The following is a 21,987-nucleotide window of genomic DNA, read 5'->3' as shown; positions in this document are numbered from 1 at the left end:
TGTGTCTGGAGTGTTCTGCACCAAACTAATTTCTCCACTGCGTGAGCTATGCCTACAGCTACAGATCCCTCAGACCCCCATTTCCCTTTTGGGAAATACAGGTACAAGGCAGCCTGTGATAGCAACATTACAGTAAACTTGATTTAGGCATGAGAAGAGTGTCAGGGTGACCCACCCCACTGAGAAGGTTAACTCATCATGCACAGTGGCACACCTTGTCGATGCTGAAGGACTTTCAGTGGTGAGAATACAGGGCTGCTCAGGTTTCTAAGGTGAGCTGCGTCACTGTTTGATGTAGGTGCCTCATATCCCTCCAGAGGGGTAGGTGCCAAGGTTGTTTGTTGAGTTTTTTTGTGCGGTTTTTTTTTTTGTGTGTTTTTTTAATTCTTCAGATGTTTGGTTCTGCTTAGAGACCACAAAAAGGCCCCGTCTTGATGGTCTCAGGATCACCAATAGCTGCTTGCATTTCTTGAATACCAGTGCAAAGTTTCTCTGTCAGTATGAGGACAGAAAGCAGTCCAACTCCAGATACTTGGTACAGGGATTTTGATCATACACAGAAAAATAATACTGCTTTTATCCAAGAATCTTGTCTAAGTACTGTTATACAAAAATGGCTTCTTTTCCCTTAAAGCTACCCCTATTTACAGAAGATTATTTAGAAGTCATAGAAACTGCAAAGGTGGCCTCATGCCAAAGGCTGTTTCACTGGATATTTAGACAAATTCTAAAACAGACTAAGTAAAACAAATACAAAAGTATCTGTAAAAATTATGTTACAGAAGAGAAACGTGGTTAAGTATCAGCCCATCCACTTGCTTAAAATTAAAATACTTAGTCCAAGATTAGTGAAAATGAATCCCTCTGAAGAATCAAATTACTTGCTGAAAGAACTCTCAAAGTGCCATTCGTATACCCACTAAAATATTAGGATAGACTCGACTTGCCTTTTCATGCAGTGTACTTTATAAATCTTTTGTTAATTTTGATATGAGTTCAGCTTTGTTCATAATGAAGCGGCACTTTCATTCATGTCACATCACTGCCTGCAGGTGTATTAAACCCAAGTTAATTCCTTCTTCAGATTTTCAGCAATGAATACACTAGATCTGGGGTTGGGTTTTATTCTGGGTTTTTTTTACCAAATATTCTTTGCAACTACAGATGTTTAATTAAGGGCTGTTAGACAATTTAAACTGCTCAGAAGAATACAAATAAAAGCTGTTAATGAAGTAAATATCTGTTTAATTTACAAACATCAGTAGCATCACTGATATCAGTCCAAATAAGACAAAGCACACTGCATTACACATGTACATCTAACTTTTTTTTGTAAAAAAAATAATAAAATAAAATTGAAAAACATCTGCATTTTTACAGGGTACCCTGGGTTTTACTGAGAGAAGACCACAACCCACTACTGATTACCAATTCTACATTATAATTTAGCAGCAACATGTTAACATGGGGAACATTAGGGCAGCAAAGTAGTTTTATTATTTGGGGAAAGTCACAGTTCTTTATAGCACAGCCTTTTTTTCTTTTTTTATAGAAGAGGTAAAGAGCTCCGTGGGAATATTAATTTATAAAGATCTACCTTCTAATGTCATTTTCTACACGCCATCTTATTTTCTGTAAGTACTGCATACAGGGAAAATTAACTTCTCTACAATTGCCACCTAGTGTAAAGACATTTTCTGTCATACATTACAGGTTCTTGGAAGGTGTCCTGAATATCTGCTGTATGTGAAAACTGCAGATTGTCATCACTTTCAGATTCAGTGACACCAAGTGGTCAGATTCTAAGGAAAATGCAAAAGGAAGGGGGAAGGGGAGGAAAAAACAGACCGAAAACATTTACCCCAAGACGACATGCTACGTTAGTTCTATTGCAAAAAATCCTGATTTTTAAGTCCTTTTAAAAAAAAATTACAAAAATACTGGGACAAATATAAATTAATATATATTAAAGCATTGAAAAACAGTAAAAGGGATGGCCTAAAAGGGTTAAGTACAATGTACTTTGATACAATAAATATTTCTCAATGAAACCGAATACTGTATAGAGTTGTTTTAGAACTCATAGAAACAGAAATCCATATTATTACTAATTTATCCATCAATAATCTATTTTTATCATCCCCAAAACATTTATATTACAAAAATTAATACTGGAAAAGGGCAGATAAACACTTTATGCTTCTTTTGCTAACATGCTGACATAAAAGTATACATCATCAGGAGATTTCAGGATTATAGTATATTCTCATATCTCCCATCTCCCATCCATTACATGGGATTCCATCTTCTCAAGATGCTTAATAATTCCAAAAGATAAAATGTATTTCATACAATTGTTATTTCTGTATAATCTGATTCTTTTCACTCGCAATGCTTCCTCATCCATAGGCAAGTGACTGGTATGGTCTGTCAAGACAATAAAATATACTGATACGAATGTGAAAAAAACAAGCCTCATGTTCTGGTCAATATTTCATCTCTGAGCTGTTAAGTTGAAAGTCACATGTGTATAGTGTCAGTGTATCTTCAGCATGTTATAAAGAAGAATCCATGTTAAAAGCAGTTAAAGTTTCCCATCTCTGTTGCAATGTTACGGGGTCTTTTTTTTTTTTCTTCAAAGCTCCTCTTGGTTATGAGAAGTCTCAGTTCAAGCACGTGAATCTTTTTTCAAATGAAGAAAAAGTCTTTATTCTCATAATAAAAATAAGTCTGTTCTGTATTTTACAATATATTTCAAATATTTCCACTATGAAGCATTAATTAGTCCGACACGGTCAATAAGTATACAACATTTTCAAAAGACAAGTGTGACAGCGACACTTAGGAGGGACAATTTGTACAGCCACACTTCACCACTTTTTCAACCTCGTCCACAAATGACGACCCGTCAGTGCATTCAAAAGAGTATTTCCGTCTCTTGCTCCTCAGTGGTCCACAGCACTGCCCGGTTGAACATCCTCCTTTACATTCTAGTCTGGATACCTTCTTGGTCGTCTGGCACGCAGCATACCCTTGCTGCTTTTGGTAGTAATCTCGGATTCGTTCCCCTCGACAAGAGATTTCTGTAGAAAATGACATTTAAAATAACAGATACTTGTGAGAGACAGGTCAAAGAATGGTTGACATTGCTAAGGAAGAGGCTGTGTTTCTAACTGCCATTGGGATTGATATTTTCAAATTTGCCTCAGACTGTATGTTGGAAACTAGTGGTTCTACCAAACTTATTTTGATTAATGCTGAGTTTTATTTCCTATACCTCCTATTTTCAGTAAAGTTTATATTACGTATAAGTAAACCATAAATACAAAGCTATTACAATGACAAGAAAATTGGAAGCTTAAATCTTTTCCTCTTTTATAAAAATACACATCTTCTGTTCCTACGTAGCTTGCAGCTGGTTCTGTTTACCATAGGGAAATGTTTCAGAGAGCATGCAATTTAATTTATTAGACCGGGAGTTTAATATTATTCAAACTGTTATTTAATACAAGTTACATTCCACTAACTTCATAAATTACTGAAGTATAAAACCAGCTAAAAATGAGACATCTGTTAAAAGTTCTACAACCATGTTCTTCCATTCTATTCTATTCCATTCTATTCACATCTATGTACGATACAAAATAAATGCCATCTGGGATAAGGGAAAGAGAGGGAGAGGGAAAGCTTTGATAGACAAAGGAAAAAGAAAAAGGTAGGGGGAAAAGTCATCCTGTTTTCATCCATCTCACCTGCATAATTCGCTGTGATAAATCAGTTGAAGCTGAGAGGTCAAAAGTAGAGTTTGTGATAAAACTAGGAGCAGAATCATTGGATTTGGCTTCTCAGTTGCAGAAGGCAGAGAAACAATAAATACAGAAAGATACAGCAGGTAAAAGGTAATAGTTAAATATAGTAAAAATGTGTTTTGGAGTAAAGGCAAAAAAGAGAAATGTTTTCACAGCAAAACATTTGATGAAAAAATCCTCAAAATGTAAACAAATTCATGGGAAAAGTTTGATTTTTCTCCCACCGAGATAAATTCTTATGGTAAAAAAAAAAAGCAACAAATGTGTGTATTGTGGGGAAAAAAAAGTTGGTGATGTTTTTGGCTGTTCATGTTGTAATAAAAAAAGTCTTTTCTAAGACCAAAAGAACAACATGATTTTAACTTTTTTTTTTTTTTTTACCTTTATCACAGCTGTCCCCCGTGTATCCGCTGCTGCATTCGCAATATGGTTTCCCAAGTCCTGAAAGCCTGCACTTGCCATGTTTACACCTGATGGATTGGCAGGGGTTAAACAGCATTTCCTCTTCATCACAGAGGACTCCCCCATGTCCCTGCAGGCATTTACAACTGTATGAAAACGCATTGATCGGCAAGCAGGTACCATGCACACATCTACAGGGGAAACAAGCCCAAAAGAATAAAAATAAATTATTCATCAAAGTTCAGGCTAAGCAACATTAACTACAAATACTTTGGACTGTACTCAGAAGAAATTGCTTTTGTTTCTAATGGACTTTTGCAGTGAGATGCAGTGAAGTGGTTTATAATTGGTATGCAGGTTTACACAAACAAGCTGCAGTACAGAACTCTGTCTCACCAGAAAACAGCCACTGTAGATGTGTTATGGAAGACTTTTACAGGCCACAGTTATTAAACCCAACATTTCCTGTCTACCTAAATTTTCAGCATGCTTTTGAGAAGAACACAGCAAAATCAAGCCCAAATGTAATCCACTAGAATTAAGCAGAGAAAAAAGATACCCACCTAAAATTCTCCTTCTTGTATCGTTTAAAAAAACCATATTGTCGCTCATGAAGTATGGGGGCTCCCAGCACAAAGACAGGTCAGGCACTTCCTCACTGAAACTTTTCTGACCCATCAATGGCAGTTTCAAAGCTGAACACATGCTCCCCCATCAAATATATGAGTCTGCATTGCCAACTGCCAGTAGCGTGGCGTCGTATAACGCATGAGGCAGGTCTTCACCGAAAGACAACAGCACTCATCTAGTACTCATGCAGAAACTCACACTAGATGAGGGTGCATGTTATCAAGTGATTAAACTAGCTACTCTCTCTCGGCTGAGCTTTCGTAAACGTTTGTGGCAGGCTCAAATCTTGTTGTTAGACAAAAAAGGCTGCGATTAACTCATCTGCTGCATCTGCTAAGTTCTGGTGTACAGGACGGGAACGCATAGCTGGTCTTGCTTTTCTTGAGAGAGAGGTTTCCCAAAAGGAGGATGTTTAATTACTTGTTCCTAGGTGTAAACTGAACATTAGGGGAATTCATCTTCTGAAAACATCACCAATGACCTGGAATAAAATCACTTCCCCTTGTTTATTTGTTGGCACAGGGTCAAGAACTTTCTTCCTAGAAATAATATTATTTTCTTTAAGTGTTGTCTTGATACACAAGTTTTCTATCTACATACTGTTTCCCAGGGAGACCACAGTCAAGATTCCTCTGTAAGGAGGAATGCAGTCCTGACATTCAAGGTCACAGTCACCCTCCCTTATATTTCTCCTCTCTGTATTGTAAGATCCCTGAGCCCACAACCTCCTTAGCCGGTTGTGGCAGCCACCTGAAAAAAACAAATGAAAAGCTTTAGGAAAAAAATCCAATTAGATCTAAATCAAAATCCTTTGTTTCAATTTGAAGATGGTAAAAATTCATATAAAATTACATTTCATAGTAGAAGAAGAGTTCTGTTAAGAACAACGTCTCATTTTGAAATCTTTTAGATAAAATAGTCTGTATTTCTGGAAACTTTGCTTTGTACTCCACTCCTTCAGTACAGTCAGAAATTTGGTAAAATTGAAAAGAATGCACAACATGTTTTAACTTTGACAAACTTGGAATAACTGGTTAAAACTGTTTCAGCTTATAAATATCAAGAAGTTCCACTCATCAGTGAAATTTACATTACAATTCTCCATCTGGACCCTTAATTCTGTGCAAATGCTTTAGGCATGGTGGTGAATTTGGAGGTAAAAAAAGAGTATGGGAAGTCATTCTCATCACAGGATATTGAAATGGAAGGCACAACGCATAGACTCCATTCACATATCCTGTTTGGGATTAAAAAATGCAAATATAAAACTTAACTAATAGCTTAGGCACCTCTAACTTCCCTATTATGCAAGAGTCTATACTTTTGAAGCAATTATGTTCCCTAAAACATTCCAAATTGTTCCTGTCTTTGTAGTCTTGATATTCCAAGACTGTTAGATTAAGCAACTCAAAATTGAAGGCTTAGACAGTATCACAAGACAGAGAGCTTTTGTTTAGTTTTCATTACGTTTAGCATTTGATCTGTTCACCATTTACAAAACAACCGCTTTGAGGACATCTGATGTATGAAGTTACTCAGGTGACACTGACATCATGTCATATTCTATACAGGCTGTTTTAGATAACAAAGCAATCTGTGTCAGGATATTCGGTAAAGTTCTGCTTGACTTAGAAGATGATTAAATCTTAGCTAATGCCAACTCTCATCCTTTTGCTTCCACCTGTTCTTTGAAGCCCTAAATTTCATCTTCAGACTGTACTGAAAGGAACATCAAGCTAAGTGCAAACTCTCGGGCACAGTTTCATCTTATCTAATTTTAGGTACCTATGTCAGGCACCCAAGTTAGATGTATAATTGCCATAAGCTCCCCACACAGTCATGGAGAGAAACGAGCTTATCCAGAGGGTGATTAGACCACTTGAGGTCTAATTTACTCTTTAGAAATGTGTGTATTCCTTTTCTGTCTATAGAGCAAACTTTGGTCACTATGTTCCTAAGTCAAGCACCTAGATTTAGGTAAAATAAATCTAAACCTTAAGCCTTTTCATGGTGTGCAGTGATCTCTAAAAGATCACCTACATTGCTGAAACAGAGATCACAGTGACAAGTCTGTTTCTCAGATAAAGAGGAATGTTATACTGTATTAGAGGGACAAAATGTATCGATTCAATAGACAGGATTTACAGATGAATCAAGAAATACAGAATCAAATTCCCCAGGAACTAAAGAACAACAAACCCCTCCTTCACTCCAGATAAACAATTTTGGTTTGGCTTTCTCTCCTAAAAGCTCACAGAACTGTATACAGCTGAAACACAACCAGTATTTTCAAGAGCTAACAGAATACTAATGTTGTGCTCACTTAATTCGATCCTTGATACTGCCTGTATCTGATACTTGCCAAGTTGTGTAATTTACTGCAAAAACCACTCAGTTTGGGTGTTGATGTATATAGTTATAAGAACCGAATATAATTTTTCAAGGACACTTCTAAGAAATTCATTGGGTTTTGTTATTATAGAACTTGATGGTTACAGCTCCGTGTTATTTTTGACTCCTATAGTATAAAATGGATGTGACAGACATCGCATTTGTATTTTTTATCCTGCTGTGACTTACTTTCTTTATCTCTTAAGTTAGTGTGAAAGACAACAGGGTATGGAAAACACCTGTAAACAATGAAGTGCTATAATGATATGCCTCAAAAATTTACTGCTGTGGCTTTGGGGAGAGTTCAAAACTTAATAGTACTGAAAGAGTCCATAACCAATGTAAACAATGCTAACTGCACTGTAAAGCACATTAACTGGTGTATAAAGCTTTAAAGGGTCAGACTCTCCACAGACACTGTGTGAAAGGATCACTTAAACCTCATTTTATACAGGAGTTGAAAATCATCTTATTAGAATCTCTTAGCAAACTCAGGTCACTGGTCCTCAAAAGTTGTACAGGCTAGAGCTCTGAAGAAGCAGCAGCTGAAAGATCCAAGCAGGCTTACTTTTCCACCAAGAAAAACGAAAAAGAAAAGTTTGCCAAACTGTAGTAAGGACAGTAATGTAGTAATGACCTCTTGTTGCCCATGACCAACAAATCCTGAAGAACTTTGAACTTCTGAAGTTTCTGATCTTCTTGTGCTGGGAGACCATGAGCCAAAAACCTGAATCTGTCTCTATAGTAAATTTAAAAGATGAATATGCACAGGTATCAATATGCTCATATACACATATATACATATCTTTCGCTCTCTCTCTACACATACCATATACGTGACCCTCTCTAAAACATACATAAAATGCCCAACCTAAAATGTTCAAGTTAAATCACAGCAAAAAGAATTAGCACACATGGACTTAAACGGAATTTTACCATAGAGGTAGAAATCTATTTTCCAGCTAAAACCTGGGGTACTGTGAAATATAAACATATTTCTATACATATATCTATTTCAATCATATATACATATATCTATTGTATCAAGTTTTTAAAACACATTAGCTAATGACGATGATAATAATCATCAGCTAATAATAATAATAATTGTATTTTCTCATTCTATAAATTATAAACATGCAAATAGATTTTTTTTTTCTGTTTACAACTTCTTCTGAATGATTTTTGTACCAAATGTCATACTAATGCTTGCATTGGTGTATCTCATTACGGAAGTAGCCCATACAGAAATATCTAAGAGCATATCCCAGGCTTTAGGCAGAACTTCAGTGAGATGTGTGCATCTGCTCCCCTTAACTGGAGACTTATCCTCATTAACTTTATGGAAAGAATATACTATAACCTGGATGCTGTTTTCACTTTTACATGCCCAGGATATTTTGTTTCATGCAGAAAAAAGTGTGATCTTTTATTAAAAAATATACGTAACAGGAGACACATATGCATATCACACTACTATTCTGTCTTGAGGAAGGACATACTTATTTCCAAGACAGGGGTCATTAGTTTGTTGATCACAGAGGGTTCCAGTCCATCCTCCTTCACACTCACAGGAAAAGCCTGACTGGCTGGTAGCATGGCATGTTCCATGCACACAGACTTTCTTATGACAAGGTTCACAGCCTGGCAGAATTCCCACTTGCAGTGGCACATTTCTGAAGTCCTGGAGTTCGCTGTTGATATACAGGTTACGGATGCAACCATGGAAGCTGGTGCCGTTCTGTCCTGGAGATTGGCGTAAAGCTGCTACGTTATTTTTCACAGGCATGCCTAGGAAATTTAGAATAGCAAATAATCAGAGCAATCTTTGGTACGATTTTCTGTAACATTTTCCCTATTTTTTTAAACATGTAAAAAGAAATAATTCTTCCTAATTAATTATTCTTAGGTATTCAGCCTACAACCATGAGCAATGATTTAGTATTTGGAAATTGTCCTGGTTGTCAAGCATGCATGTACACCAGCTCCAGACCCGTAAGTCTCTAGGTCCAGCTAAAGAGATGTATGTAGGATTTCATACAGGAAACTCACAATGGTGAAAAGGTTCAGATACATGCCTGTTTTTGACCTCGTGCAACTAAGTCCAGGATAGTACATAGTTTCTGAAACTTGGAAAAAACAGAAGTTGTTGAAATTTAGCAGTTGATACATGATTTTTTGTAAGCTGCTAAGATACCCAAATCCAGAAGAATTTAGTGGGACCAGCTTATCAATTTGGAGCTGGCATACACATTTCAAATGTGAAATTCTGTAGTGAAAATTCTTGGAAACAAAAGCTCGAAAGGAGGAGGCTCCAATACTTCCAAAAATATTTTTGTTCAGCATGTCCCAAAAACAGATTAATAAAAAAGCCACTCATGGTTTGCCATTACAGTTTTAAGCAAAGATAGTCAATAATACTAAGAATTCCACATCAAAATACTCATGTGGAGATACTTCTAGATAGTGCAAATGCCCCTGATGTTGGCCATTTTCAGAATAATTCCTCTGTTGTAGTCTATAATTGTTACAGGTGTAATTGGAGGAGGAGGTATGTGAGATGCAGTTATCCTGTTGTGATCAGTTAATCATTTAAGACTAATTCAGAAGGAACATTACTGTTTAACATTGTTTCCTTGTAAAAATGAAGTGTCTTCTACTCCTACCCTCTACTTTTCTTTTTTTTTTTTTTTAACTTAGTGCCAACATATTGGCCTATATTAGTTAGTCCTTAAGACGTTACATTCAAATACTTAAATGCCTAAATACCTCCTGAGACTAATAAGTAAAGGAAATCAAAGTGTACTGAGCATTAGAAAAGGATCTGTTTACCTGAAAATAAATGTGCTTATTAGCTGCACAGGTTTATGCATTGGCAAAATTAGCAATTTCCATTCTAGTACTTAGTAAGATAACAACCACAGAAAGAGGTCATGTTCTGCATAGCTGCTCCCAAACCCTGTAAACTGATACTTCTAATGGTTTTATATAGTTACCCTGAACAGTTAAGAGTAATGCAGAAGTGTTATGCAACCTAATCAAGTAGACCTGCTTTTCATTTAGAGGTTATTGTAATTTCATTTGTGCTAAGCTTCAATGATTATAGAAATGAACAATATTGCATCTACACTGCTGAAGAGCCTAATCATCTTTGATTTTAACAGTTAAGTGAAACAGGCTTGGGACTATTATATTAAAGGACCCAGACTGCAAACAATCATTAGTTTCCATTTCCTCAAAACTATTTGCCACATTCTCAAAATCCAGGGATAAGGCAGAGTCATCAAGGCCTCTTCACCCTCCTGTCTCCCTTGAAAGCAACACCCAGCAAATGTTTAGGCACATGGCCTGAGGTGTCCAACAGAAGAACAAATGCACTGAGTTTATCCATCGTAAAAATAAAAGCTGCATAAAACTAAGTACACCAATGCAATCCTAAACTAGATGTTATACTTGTAAGTGCCAGGAAATTTAGATATGATTTCTGGGAACCATATAAGCATGTATCACACTAGATAATATGAGGTATATCACATGTCATTCAGAGAATTTTTTGTCTATGATCTCTTATATGGAAGACATTTGGAAAAACAACACAGGCTTTTAGCCTATACACTTTTTGCTTCTTCAGCAGGTTACCAAGTGTTAGAAGGCCCAAGTGTGTGCAAAAGCTGCTCATATTCTTTAGCAGTATTTCCTAGCTCATTTTTAGATAAATGTCCTTTATGAGTTAGGAAAGAACTGCCATAGAAATGATGCAGACAAATATTTCAGCCCTATTTTCTGAAAGGTAAGAAAGTAGTTCCTGTCCCCCTTTAAGCTTTTGGTCATTCAACCTGACTACAGGTAAATTACCAAATTACTGCTCAAGGAGGCAAATGGTAAGACCCCTATTAAGTAACACTCTGTCAAAATTAGTATCTCATTCAGAAGCTGTATGAACAGAGCAGGCACAAAAGAAAAGCAGCTGATGCCCTACCTGTTTCAGAAATAGGTACTTCCTTGAAACAAGGTGCCACTTGCAACTAGTGAAATATCCTCTAATTTCTGAATGTGAAGTTATCAGTGAAGTGTGTGACCCTTTTGAAGAGTTTTCGAGAAGAAACAGATTGTCCCTTAAGACTTCTTACAAAAAGCCGTAGTCTTTCAGTATTATTTACTGAAATCTTATAGAAAGTCTTATATTATATTCAGTTATATATTAAATAATCAGTCTTATAGAAAGACTGAAAAATATCTAGTGTGTGTATTCTGACCACACGAAAGAGCCATACAGTTGGAAAAAGGTCAAAACCCAAAAAAGTATAAATCAATTAGACCACTTTCTGTAAAAATAAAGTTAAATTGCCCTTTCCAAACCAACCCAAATATTTTGACCCAAGAATAACTTTGTCTAAAAAAAAAGGGGGTGGAGAATGAGAGAGAGATATAAAACCATACAAGGGCTTGCTGTCAAGTCTGAATTTCATCCTGCCAGCTGAGGTGATGCTTACCAGAAATGCCATTTTAACAGGAAGGTGATAAGACTAAGTGTAAGCTACATGATGATATAGGTGTCAAACTAAGACTTTGGCAAAGACAAACATACTGCATAAAATCCTAGTGAGAATTTGAGTTATGGAAATGTGTGATTGAATTCTCTAAAAATTCTAGATACAGTTGGATAAGAAAAAATAGAATTAATCTCAAAAAGACGGTTAATATAAAGATACAAGAGTGAAAGTTAGTTGTTTCAAGAATTTTAAGATTACAAATTGATAAACATAGGTAAAGGACAGAAAAGTTTAATAGCTGAATATCAACCTACTGGTCTTTTTTTTTTTGCTTTATTTTGTAATAATGTGCTTCTAATAATGGTTTTAATTCTGTTTTGGATGACCATTTTCTATGACAGCGGAAATAATTGTCTGCTTGAAGCCTGAATGTAAAGAATAGAAATAGAAATAACAGCAAGGTCCTCTCTAAAGAAAATGCACTAGAGTGAAAAAGACTCCTGCTCTTAGGAATCAGACAACTGAAGGAAAAGGTTATTTCCAAAAATGATTTCTTCTGATACTTCAGAATGATGACGCAGATTAATAGGATTCTTGTAGTTGAGACACAGATCTGCAAGGTGAAGAAGCAAGGAGGAGAACCACATGTCACAAATCAACAAGTAAGTGTTAGCACTATACAGAATAAATGTTCATAGTTGGCAGCCTAGCCTCATTTCATTAAAAGGTGCCCATAACAGACAGTGGGATCATTCTGCGCTAAGCTGAGTTTTCAGGAAGTAGTAAAAGTGGCCTTAGCAGCCATTAAACAAACTGATGTTGACAATACAAGTAAGCAAGCACACAGTGTCTTATTAAAATCTAGGACCATCTCTCCTTCCAAAAAATGTGCCACAGGACACTATGCAAACAACACTGCAGAAGTGATACACACGAGAAAATGCAGATGTGCTTCCAAAGGCAATCCTCCTTCATGATATGAAGCAATTTTAAAGGCAGCTCATACATTTGATAATTTTAATTCTTTTCTCTGCTGGTATGGGGATTGATGACTAATGTTGAATTCTCTCTTGTACTTCTTCCCATCTTAGATGGAAAGAAGCAATGAGAAAATCTGGAAAGATTTTACAACAAACCTGAAGTTTTTCAAGGGAAGAATGGAGATTTTCAGAGACAAAAGACAGCTTATCCCTTGCCACTTGTAACAGAGGCACTTAGTATACTGGTTTTATGGGAGAAATAGACTATTCTTGATCTGAATCAAAGTAGCTTCCTGATTTTCTTTCCCATTAGGGATAAATCTAAGCAGCTACCCTGAGCTTTTCTGTATATTTAGAAAGAGGACAAATAGCATCTTTGCTAGAGAAAACAGGCATCTCATGAATGTACTACTGGTAGCATAATTTTTTGCAAGGAGGCAAGACACTCAAGTCTAAAAACTTATTCACAGACACAAAACAAAATGAAAAAGAAAGTAGGTACAGAACAGATCAGAAGGAGACTCCTTACATGTTTCCTATAAGAGCACAACTAAGTAGAAGATGAAGGCCGGTAGATCATCAGCAGTATTGAAAAACCATGCTGAATCTCTGATCACTAGGAACTTAGACTCGCTACCAAGGACAGTAAGAAGGCACAAAGTGGTGGCTGAACTTTCTGACTCTCTTACCTAGGTTATGCAGGCCCATCAGAAATTCAACCGAAAATGCTGTTTAAAACAATGTGCTTGAATCCATAGTTCTACAGAGTAAACTGCAGCAAATGATCAAAAATATTTCAAAGAGTTTATCTCCACAATCACCTGCTACCAGTTTTACTGGAACAAACAGTTCTTTCTTCTCAAAACAAAACCAAAACCCCGAACCCTGCCACACACTGTGAGGCAACTGTCCAGTTGGTTCCCTTCTTACCTAATGTCATAACTTCTATCAGCCCTAAGCAATACGATCTCCAGGCAGAAATTATACTTCATGGCTTTACACTTTGCTATCATTTCCTGCAGGTACATGTACAGTGAAACAGAAATGTAAAACATGATCAAACCAGAGTGCTACCATTCTACACTTTTACTGCATCTTCAGATAGCTAAACCATGTTAAGCACACTTCTTCAGTATAGTAAAAAGCTATATAAGAGTAGAAAATTAGAGAGTTTTACAGTGGGCATCAAATATCCATACTGATAAAAAGGCTACAGGTGCAGTTTGAGAACATATTGTTTGTTAAAATTGAAACTATTGAGATTAACTGCTGAAGTTTCATCTTAAGGTGTTATCTCAATGAATGAACCTCTTACCATGTGTTTATTAATGTATGTTACCAGAGTAAATTAGTTATGCTACTATTAGTAAGAAGGAATAAGATCCTCTTACCTCCTACATACAGCGGAGAGTCGAAATTCAGAGTGGATTGCTTGGACAAATTGGTAATTATCTTGGGACTTCCTCCATCAACAGATAAAGACAGAATCTGATCCATAGCTAGCAGCTCCACAATGTGGAAATTGCCATCATTAATAGTTTCCACACTACAAAATAAACATTAATATTAATTTTAAACAGTTGATGGTGTGGTTGGAACAGTTTTTGGTCTTCTTCCCCTTTAATAGTTGATACAGTGTCAGAACAGAACTTCTCCAGGAGTGGAGTGTCCTGAAAGCTAGATTTTAAGCAATGCACGTGTGCTTAAGAGCTAATACAATCTAATACCCCATCAGTAACACTCTATTAATAACACATATTGTAAATGAATAGCCTCTTTTCATTCAGTTATTCCTGTCCTCATCAAGTAATGAGCTGTGTAAATATAGATGATATTCTAAACATCAGTTGAAATGCATTTACTAGGCAGGAAGCTGAACACAAAAAAAGTTTGGAGTTCTTCTGCAACAATGATCAGAGGGCTGGAATGCCTCTTCTATGAAAAAAGGCTGAGAGAGTTGGGGTTCAGCCTGGAGAAGGCTCTGGGGAGACCTTATTGCGGCCTTTCAATACATAAAGGGGGCTTATAAGAAAGATGGGGACAGACTTTTTAGTAGGGCCTGTAGCAATAAGACAAGAGGGAACTGTTTTAAACTAAAAGAGGGTAGATTTAGATTAGATAGAATCTATAAAGTGAAAGAAGACGACGTAAAGAAGAAATTCTTTAATATGAGGGTGGAGAAACACTGGGACAGGTTGCCAGAGAAGTTGTGGATGCCCCCATCATAAGAAATGTTCAAGGCCAGGATGGATGGGTCTTTGTGCAACCTGATCTAGTGGAAGATGGCCCTGCCCACAGCAAGGGGGGTGGAATTAGATGATTGTTAAAGCTCCCACCCAACCAAAACCATTCTAGGATTCTAGTGTTATTTCAAGACATTATTTGTATGTGGGCGTGTATCCTACATGTTGCGTAGTATTGGGTTTGCAAGTCTGACTGCCTGAGTTGACTCCAGTGATATACCAGCCTACTATTTAATGAAATATGGAACTGCATCTAACCTTAGTCCTGCCAGACAAAATCACATCATTGGTTCAGACAGCTCTACTGATGTTAGCAATAAAGTAATTTGTTATCTTTATTAGGCATAGTTATTTCTATGTGTTCAGCATCTGGCTAGTACAGTGAATACTGTATTTTTTTTTCTTGCCTACATATACCATTTCCTTCTCCTTACTAACAAGATATGAACTCAGTAGTAGGAGAATTTCTGAAGGGCGTAATGCAGAAAAGGCTTGTTTCAAGCATGGTGCTTGGACAAGCCTATACATGTTACTAAGTACAAGAAATATCTGCCTATGCTTACCAGCCTCAATATCTACACAGCAAATGTTTAAGTGCAGGGTAACTACTCTGCACTTGAACACAGTTTAAGTACATCATAGAATGAAGTATATTATTACTCAATGCCGGGACTGAATATATTGTTGTATTTACTTCTAGCTCATTTTCCACAGGAGAATTAGGAGTTGAATGTATGGCTGCAGGGAATTTATGACAATGAGCCATGTAGCCAGCAACCAGACATTACAACCATTCCCATGAGAGCCTTTACTTGCTTCAGGGCACCATCAAATAACTGAGCTTAAGCCTTTGAAAAAAGTTATTTAAATGAACCAATTGTATGATAGCCTGAGATGGACTGAACAGTCATACAGTCAGTTAGCTCTTCTCATTAGGAAAGCAGCATAGCAAAAAGGGATTAGCTTCCTAAATCTCAAGGCAAAAATCAAGCAAATTACCTTATAACATCCCTAGTGATGTTTTAATTAACCTAACTGCTTTTGTCCTGGAACAGATCAGAAGCATTCACATGGTTGTTTTACAGCTGTGACACATTAAATAGCTTCTTAGCTATTTATTGCCAACTTGTGCTGGTTTTGGCTGGGGTAGAGTTAATTTTCTTCATAGTAGCTGGTACGGGGCTATGTTCTGGATTTTTGCTGGAGACAGTGTTAATAATACAGGGATGTGTTAGTTACTGCTGAGCAGGGCTTACACAGAGCCAAGGCCTTTTCTGTTTCTCATCCCACCCCACCAGCGAGTGGGCTGGGGGGGCACAAGGAGCTGGGAGGGGGCACAGCTGGGACAGCTGACCCCAACTGACCCAAGGGATATTCCATACTATATGATGTTTTGCTCAGCACACAGAGCTGGGGGAAGAAGGAAGGGAGGATATTCAGAGTGATGGTGTTTTGTCTTCCCAAGTAACCGTTATGCGTGATGGAGCCCTGCTTTCCTGGGGATGGCTGAACACCTGCCTGCCCATGGGGAGCAGTGAATGAATTCCTGGTTTTGCTATGCTTGTGTGCCTGGCTTTTGCTTTAGTTTTTAAACTGTCTTCATTTCAACCCATGAGTTTTCTCAGTTTTACCCTTCCGATTGTATCCCTCATCACACTGGAAGGGAGTGAGCAAGCAGTGTGGGGCGTGGTTACCCTCAGGAGTTAAACCACGACACAACTCTAACAGTGTGGACAGGCTCAGCTCAATATGGACAAAAGATCTGCATGGTAGCATGCATGCTTTATGTAAATTCAGCTCTATGTGAAAGTGCAAACATACAACAGAGCAGGCACTGGCAGAATAAACACTTTTTGGGAGTGGGCAGGAATGGGACTGCCAGCTTCCATAGCAGGGAAGGAAAAGGTCAGGTTCATCATTCCTAAAGAGTAAGGTCTATTCAGGGTATCAAGAGTTTTGTTTGCTGTGATCAAGCAGTAAGAAAAGCCAGCATTAATTTGTTTAACACATTCATTCATTCACTCAAATATTCAATGAATCCGGGAAAAAAGATGTGCTAAGAAATCAAAATGCATATGACTTCTTGACTTAAGTAAGCAAGAAACCCTAATATAATGTTCTTGTTCCAAGGAAACTTATGTTATTTTATAACTTATTAACCTTTCACACAATAGTATTTAAAAGGCTGAGCGCAACACAGAAAATGAATTTTTTATAGCAAGAGGTCATTCCAGGGATGTGTAAAACATAATGTGTAAAGGGAATGTCTCTGTTAAGAGTGATTATTAAAAGCTTCTAGTTTCAAGTGTTTTACTGGTAAAAATTTACTGCAGAAAGAGGAGCCCTCCTAGGTTAGGGTGGTTTAAATTAAAGGGGAAATAAACACAAGGCATATCTATGCAATATTTCTTGCCAGTGCACTTACGTTACTTCTAGCCCATTTCCCACCGGAGAAATGAGAGCTGAATGCATAGATCCTAATGAAAAGCTGTAAGAAAAAACTGATTTAAAGCTTCTGGAACTCTGTAGAAGAATAATGATTTGGGAAGAAAAATTCCCATATTTCCAATAAATATATGATGAAAACTAGTTTACAGAATGAAAAGGGTTTTGGATTTTTTTTGTGTAAAAATATTTAACATTTAAAAATGTATGTCCAGACACAACAAAATCCAAGTGCATCAACTTTTCCCAAATAGCCATCTCCGGTTAATTTATTTTCTTTATTGGTCTTGGCACTGCCATAATCTCATCTTGTTACTCAGATTGACTGATGAGTGCTTTTGGGATGATGGCTCTTTCTGCAGTCAACTCCCATTGGTAAATCAGTTCTCATTCACTCTACACAGCTAGACTGCTGTTATTGGCGATTCCGCATATTTATCATGATTGAATCATCTGTTTGTAACTTTGTTTTGTTGCTACTGCAAGCACCTCGGTAGGCTTTACAGCTCCCACTTGACTCCTTTTCAACACACTATTTCTTGGCTGCCATTTATATTATAAACCATCTATTTGAATCTCTCTATTGGCTGTTTTTTTTATTTTGGGCTCTATTTCAGGCATCTCATAGTTGTTCAGTGGAGTATGACTTGTCTTATTCTTTTTCCAGTACTATCCATGAAGCTTCACTTCCTTAATGAAATATGTAAGTCACTTGATAAACTTCTGTTTTTTAATTTCCTTTCTGTCCTTCTCGCTGTAAGCAACTTGCCATCTTAGTTTGCAAACTATCTACCCTGTTACCAAATCATTCTTAAGCCTCATTTTCTTAAATGTTATGAGTTTAAATGCTCTTTCTTCTGCTTCATCTCTCTGATAAAAAATAATACATTAATTGTTTTCTTTTATAATTCATCACCTATTTGTACTGGGTCTGGCTGGGATGGAGTTAATATTCTTCATAATAGCTGATATGGTGCTGTGTTTTAGATTTGTGACCCAAACAATGCTGATAACGCACTAATGTTTCAGCTGTTGCTAAATAATGTTTGCACAGTGTCAAGGCCCTCTCTGTTTCTCACTCTGTCCCCACAGTGAATAGATTAGGGGTGCGCATGAGTATAGGAGGGGACACAACCAGGCAGATGACCCAAGCTCACCAAAGAGATATTCCATGCCAAAGGGTGTCAGGCTCAGCGGTAAAATGAGGCAAAATGAGCAGGTGGGGGACTAGGTAGGTTATCTATCTTGGGAACTGGCTAAGCATTGCTCTACCCATGGGAGATGAGGAGTGATTGCAGTTGCGGCACTTGTCTTATTTTGCTTTCTTTCTTCCTCCACTTTTCCTTTGGTTATTAAGCTATTTTTATGTCAACCCATGATTCTTCTGACTTTTATTCTTCCTTTTCTCTTCCCTTGTCCCACTGGGGTGGAAAAGAAGGTGAGTGAGCAGCTGCGTGGTGTGTAGTTGCCTACTGGGGACTACCCACCACACTATTTCACAATATTATTTTAGCTATTTATAGTTTTGGTAAACTTTAGCTGTTTCTTCTAAAATTTTACGTCCTGAATTGTGCCTGAAACTGACTTTTATTTTTCTAAACAGACCAGATAGTTTCCCAAAATGAAGAGAACACACTCCTATCTCTTATGCTTCTATTAATCCTGTTTTGCAGGTCATGACATTTGGCAGTGGGCTGGCACCATGTCTCTTCTTTTGTCATCCTTCTGAAAATTCACTGAGGCAAGATGTTAAAATCTTGAAAACATGGAAGTCTGCAGAAACGGGAGGGCTAGATCCCCAAATTCTTTGCCCATGCTGGCTATGTTTCAACACACCGATGATTAGCACCTTCCTTCCAGCTGTACTTTTGGGCTGCAGAGTACTTGCTGGATCTGGGCACTCAAACCCACTTGTAGCAGCAATAGTGTGGCCAGCAGGAGTAGGGAAGTGATTGTGCCCCTGTACTTGGCACTGGTGAGGCCACACCTCAAATACTCTGTTCAGTTTTGGGCCCATCACCTACAAGAAAGACACTGAGGTGCTGGAGCGTGTCCAGAGAAGGGCAATGAAACTGGTGAAGGGTCTGGAGAGCAGGTTTTATGAGGAGAGGTTGAGGGAACTGGGGTTGTTTAGTCTGGAGAAGAGGAGGCTGAGGGGAGACCTTATTGCTCTCTACAACTACCTGAAAGGAGGTTGTAGTGAGGTGGGTGTTGGTCTCTTCTCCCAAGTTACTAGTGATAGAACAAGAGGAAATGGCTTCAAGTTGCGTCAGGGGAGGTTCAGATTGGATATTGGGAAAAATTTCTTCACTGAAAGAGTGGTCAGGCATTGGAACAGCTGCCCAGAGAGGTGGTGGAGTCACCATCCCCGGAGGTGTTCAAAAAACATGTAGACATGGCACTTAGGGAAATGGTTTAGGAGGCACGGTGGTGTTGGGTTGGCAGTTAGACTTGATGATCCTAGATGTCTTTTCCAACCTTAATAATTCTGTGATTCTGTGCCAGCTGAACATGAGCCGGCAGTGTGCCCAGGTGGCCAAGAAGGCCAACAGCATCCTGGCTTGTATCAGGAATAGTGCGGCCAAAGAGAAGGTATTGCCATAGATAAATCAAGGTTATATGGACAGAGAAAGAAACTGTGTGGTTCTCATGCAGAAGCAGCAAAACTTAGGCCTACAGGGAAAGAAGAGAAAGAGATAGGACTGGGCAAGAAATAGTTGGAATAAATCAAGAATCAGAGTAATGCATGGTAGTGGATTGTAAGGAAAACAGGACTGGAAAGTGAGTTGAGGAGACTGAGGAGGATGAAACACAGAAAAGTGAATCAGCAGGTTAATGTAGATTATGTCTGTGAGCAGTTTATGAGCAAAGATGATCAGATCTGACTGGCTCAGAAAAAAGAGAAGGGAGCGAAGGGAGGAAAGAAACCAAAGGGAGGGACTGAAAAGACCGGGAACATGACAGGACACAGCTTTAATAGGTAACAAAAGTACAGAAAGACAATGTGCAATGAATGGGTGAAAAGAAGGGAAAGAGCTGAAAAAGGGCAGGAAATTTCAGACATCCTAGGAAGGTAAAACAGTTAAGAACTGGAAACAGGGATGGCTGGAAAGAAGTTAGAAAAATAGGAATAGGTTGGAAAGGATGAACAGAATAGAGTACAATGTGTAGAAGATCCTGTGCTACAACATACTCCTTTCTAGAACCTGAAATAGAAATGAAATAATATCTAATTTGTACAGTGATCACTAGATGCACAAACATATATACAAATGTGGAAATGTATACATGGCTACCAACATAAGCACTTCCCTCAAGGGCAAAAAACTTCATTACAGTTGATCTTCATACCATTACATGACAATTTTCAAATATCTCCCAGAAACTCACCATCATACTTATCTGAAATGAAAGGGAGGTTCTTACTACTACTGCTACTACTGCTGCTGCTGCTGCTGTTGCTGCTACATACAACACAAGTATGTATTTGCTTCACTAAACAACTGTGTCACCCTATAACTACATTTCCCATCCCTTCCTTCACTGTGCCTGAATTCTTCACTTGTCACATAATCCAAAACAGCTGATCAGCTCTGTAGGGGAGATACTTCTAATTGTTCTGTAACACTAACCTATGTGGGACTGTTTGTTAATTGATTACTTTGTTATTAATCCCTTCTACATTTATGGTTTTTAATTTTACCTGTGTGAGTATTGTTTTCCAATCATTTTCTAGAAAACTAAAACGGACAAGTGTGAACTACCAGTATGTATCATATTCCAGTAATAGTGCAGAAAGCGTTAAAATAATGAGAAGGAAACAGATATTTTGAATGGGAAGAAGTATTATCAATAGATTAAACCAATGGGAGTGAAAGAAATTACATATGATCCTGATTCCTATTGCTTCCTATTCTCAGACAGCTAGCTGTACCTGTCAAAATAGAAATTAAAAAAAAAAAAAACTCCTGACAAAATAGTCTAAATGTCTTTAGCACTATCCCAGATTTAAAACAAAAATAATCTTATTTTGAATTGTAGTCATTGAGAAAAGTGAATGTTTCATGCAGTTTTAAATATGCATTAAGTACTTCAACCTCCTGTAAAGTCAAATCCTATTTTTAATATATTAAAATTTATACAAATAAAATTCATACTATTTCCACATATTAAGCCATTTCATGGAATTGTAAAAAACCCTTATGAAATACATATTGCATCAGAAAATAAAAGCAACCTTAAGATGCTTATTGTAAAAGGCTATGCTTTTACTAAACAACGTTATGTTGTATTTTATAGGAATGATTTTTTTTTCTGTGGAATGCTTTTAGTAATCTACTAACACCACACTTCCCTTGGTGTTATTACCTAAGAAAGTTTAGCACTGTTTCCCTGCTATATAATCTTAAGATTTTGATTTTATGTTGCCATTTGAGTGCAATCATTTCTAAAAATAATTTATTTTCAATGGAATGCCCCTAATAGAATGCAGAACAATGCCAGCTGCTATAAACTCCAGCAAGTAAATATACACTGGATATAATTTTACAACACAAAAGGTGTAAATACAGCAAAAGAAGATTCATTTAACACT

The 21,987-nt window shown here is 37.3% G+C and overlaps 1 protein-coding gene across 4 annotated transcripts in view; it reads right to left on the bottom strand.

The window, feature by feature from the left end:
• Positions 1-1,228: 1,228 nt before the first annotated feature.
• SLIT2 (slit guidance ligand 2) overlaps positions 1,229-21,987 on the bottom strand; it is a 283,621-nt gene continuing 262,862 nt past the window's right edge. For 3 of the 4 annotated variants that reach the window (XM_064449221.1, XM_064449223.1, XM_064449222.1), the window contains 4 exons: positions 14,097-14,251; positions 8,735-9,023; positions 4,191-4,402; positions 1,229-3,083 (listed from right to left, as the gene is read on the bottom strand). In XM_064449221.1, coding sequence (XP_064305291.1) covers positions 2,842-3,083; positions 4,191-4,402; positions 8,735-9,023; positions 14,097-14,251 — 898 coding nt within the window. In that variant the 3' untranslated portion in view covers positions 1,229-2,841. The remainder of the gene's footprint in view (positions 3,084-4,190; positions 4,403-8,734; positions 9,024-14,096; positions 14,252-21,987) is intronic. The other variant, XM_064449224.1, reaches the window with a different exon arrangement.

The sequence above is a fragment of the Phalacrocorax carbo genome, chromosome 4 (assembly GCF_963921805.1).
Source record: "Phalacrocorax carbo chromosome 4, bPhaCar2.1, whole genome shotgun sequence".
In the NCBI taxonomy this organism is placed as follows: domain Eukaryota; kingdom Metazoa; phylum Chordata; class Aves; order Suliformes; family Phalacrocoracidae; genus Phalacrocorax; species Phalacrocorax carbo.
The sequence above is the reverse complement of the archived record's forward strand: the minus strand, read 5'-3'. Positions and strand labels throughout refer to the sequence as shown.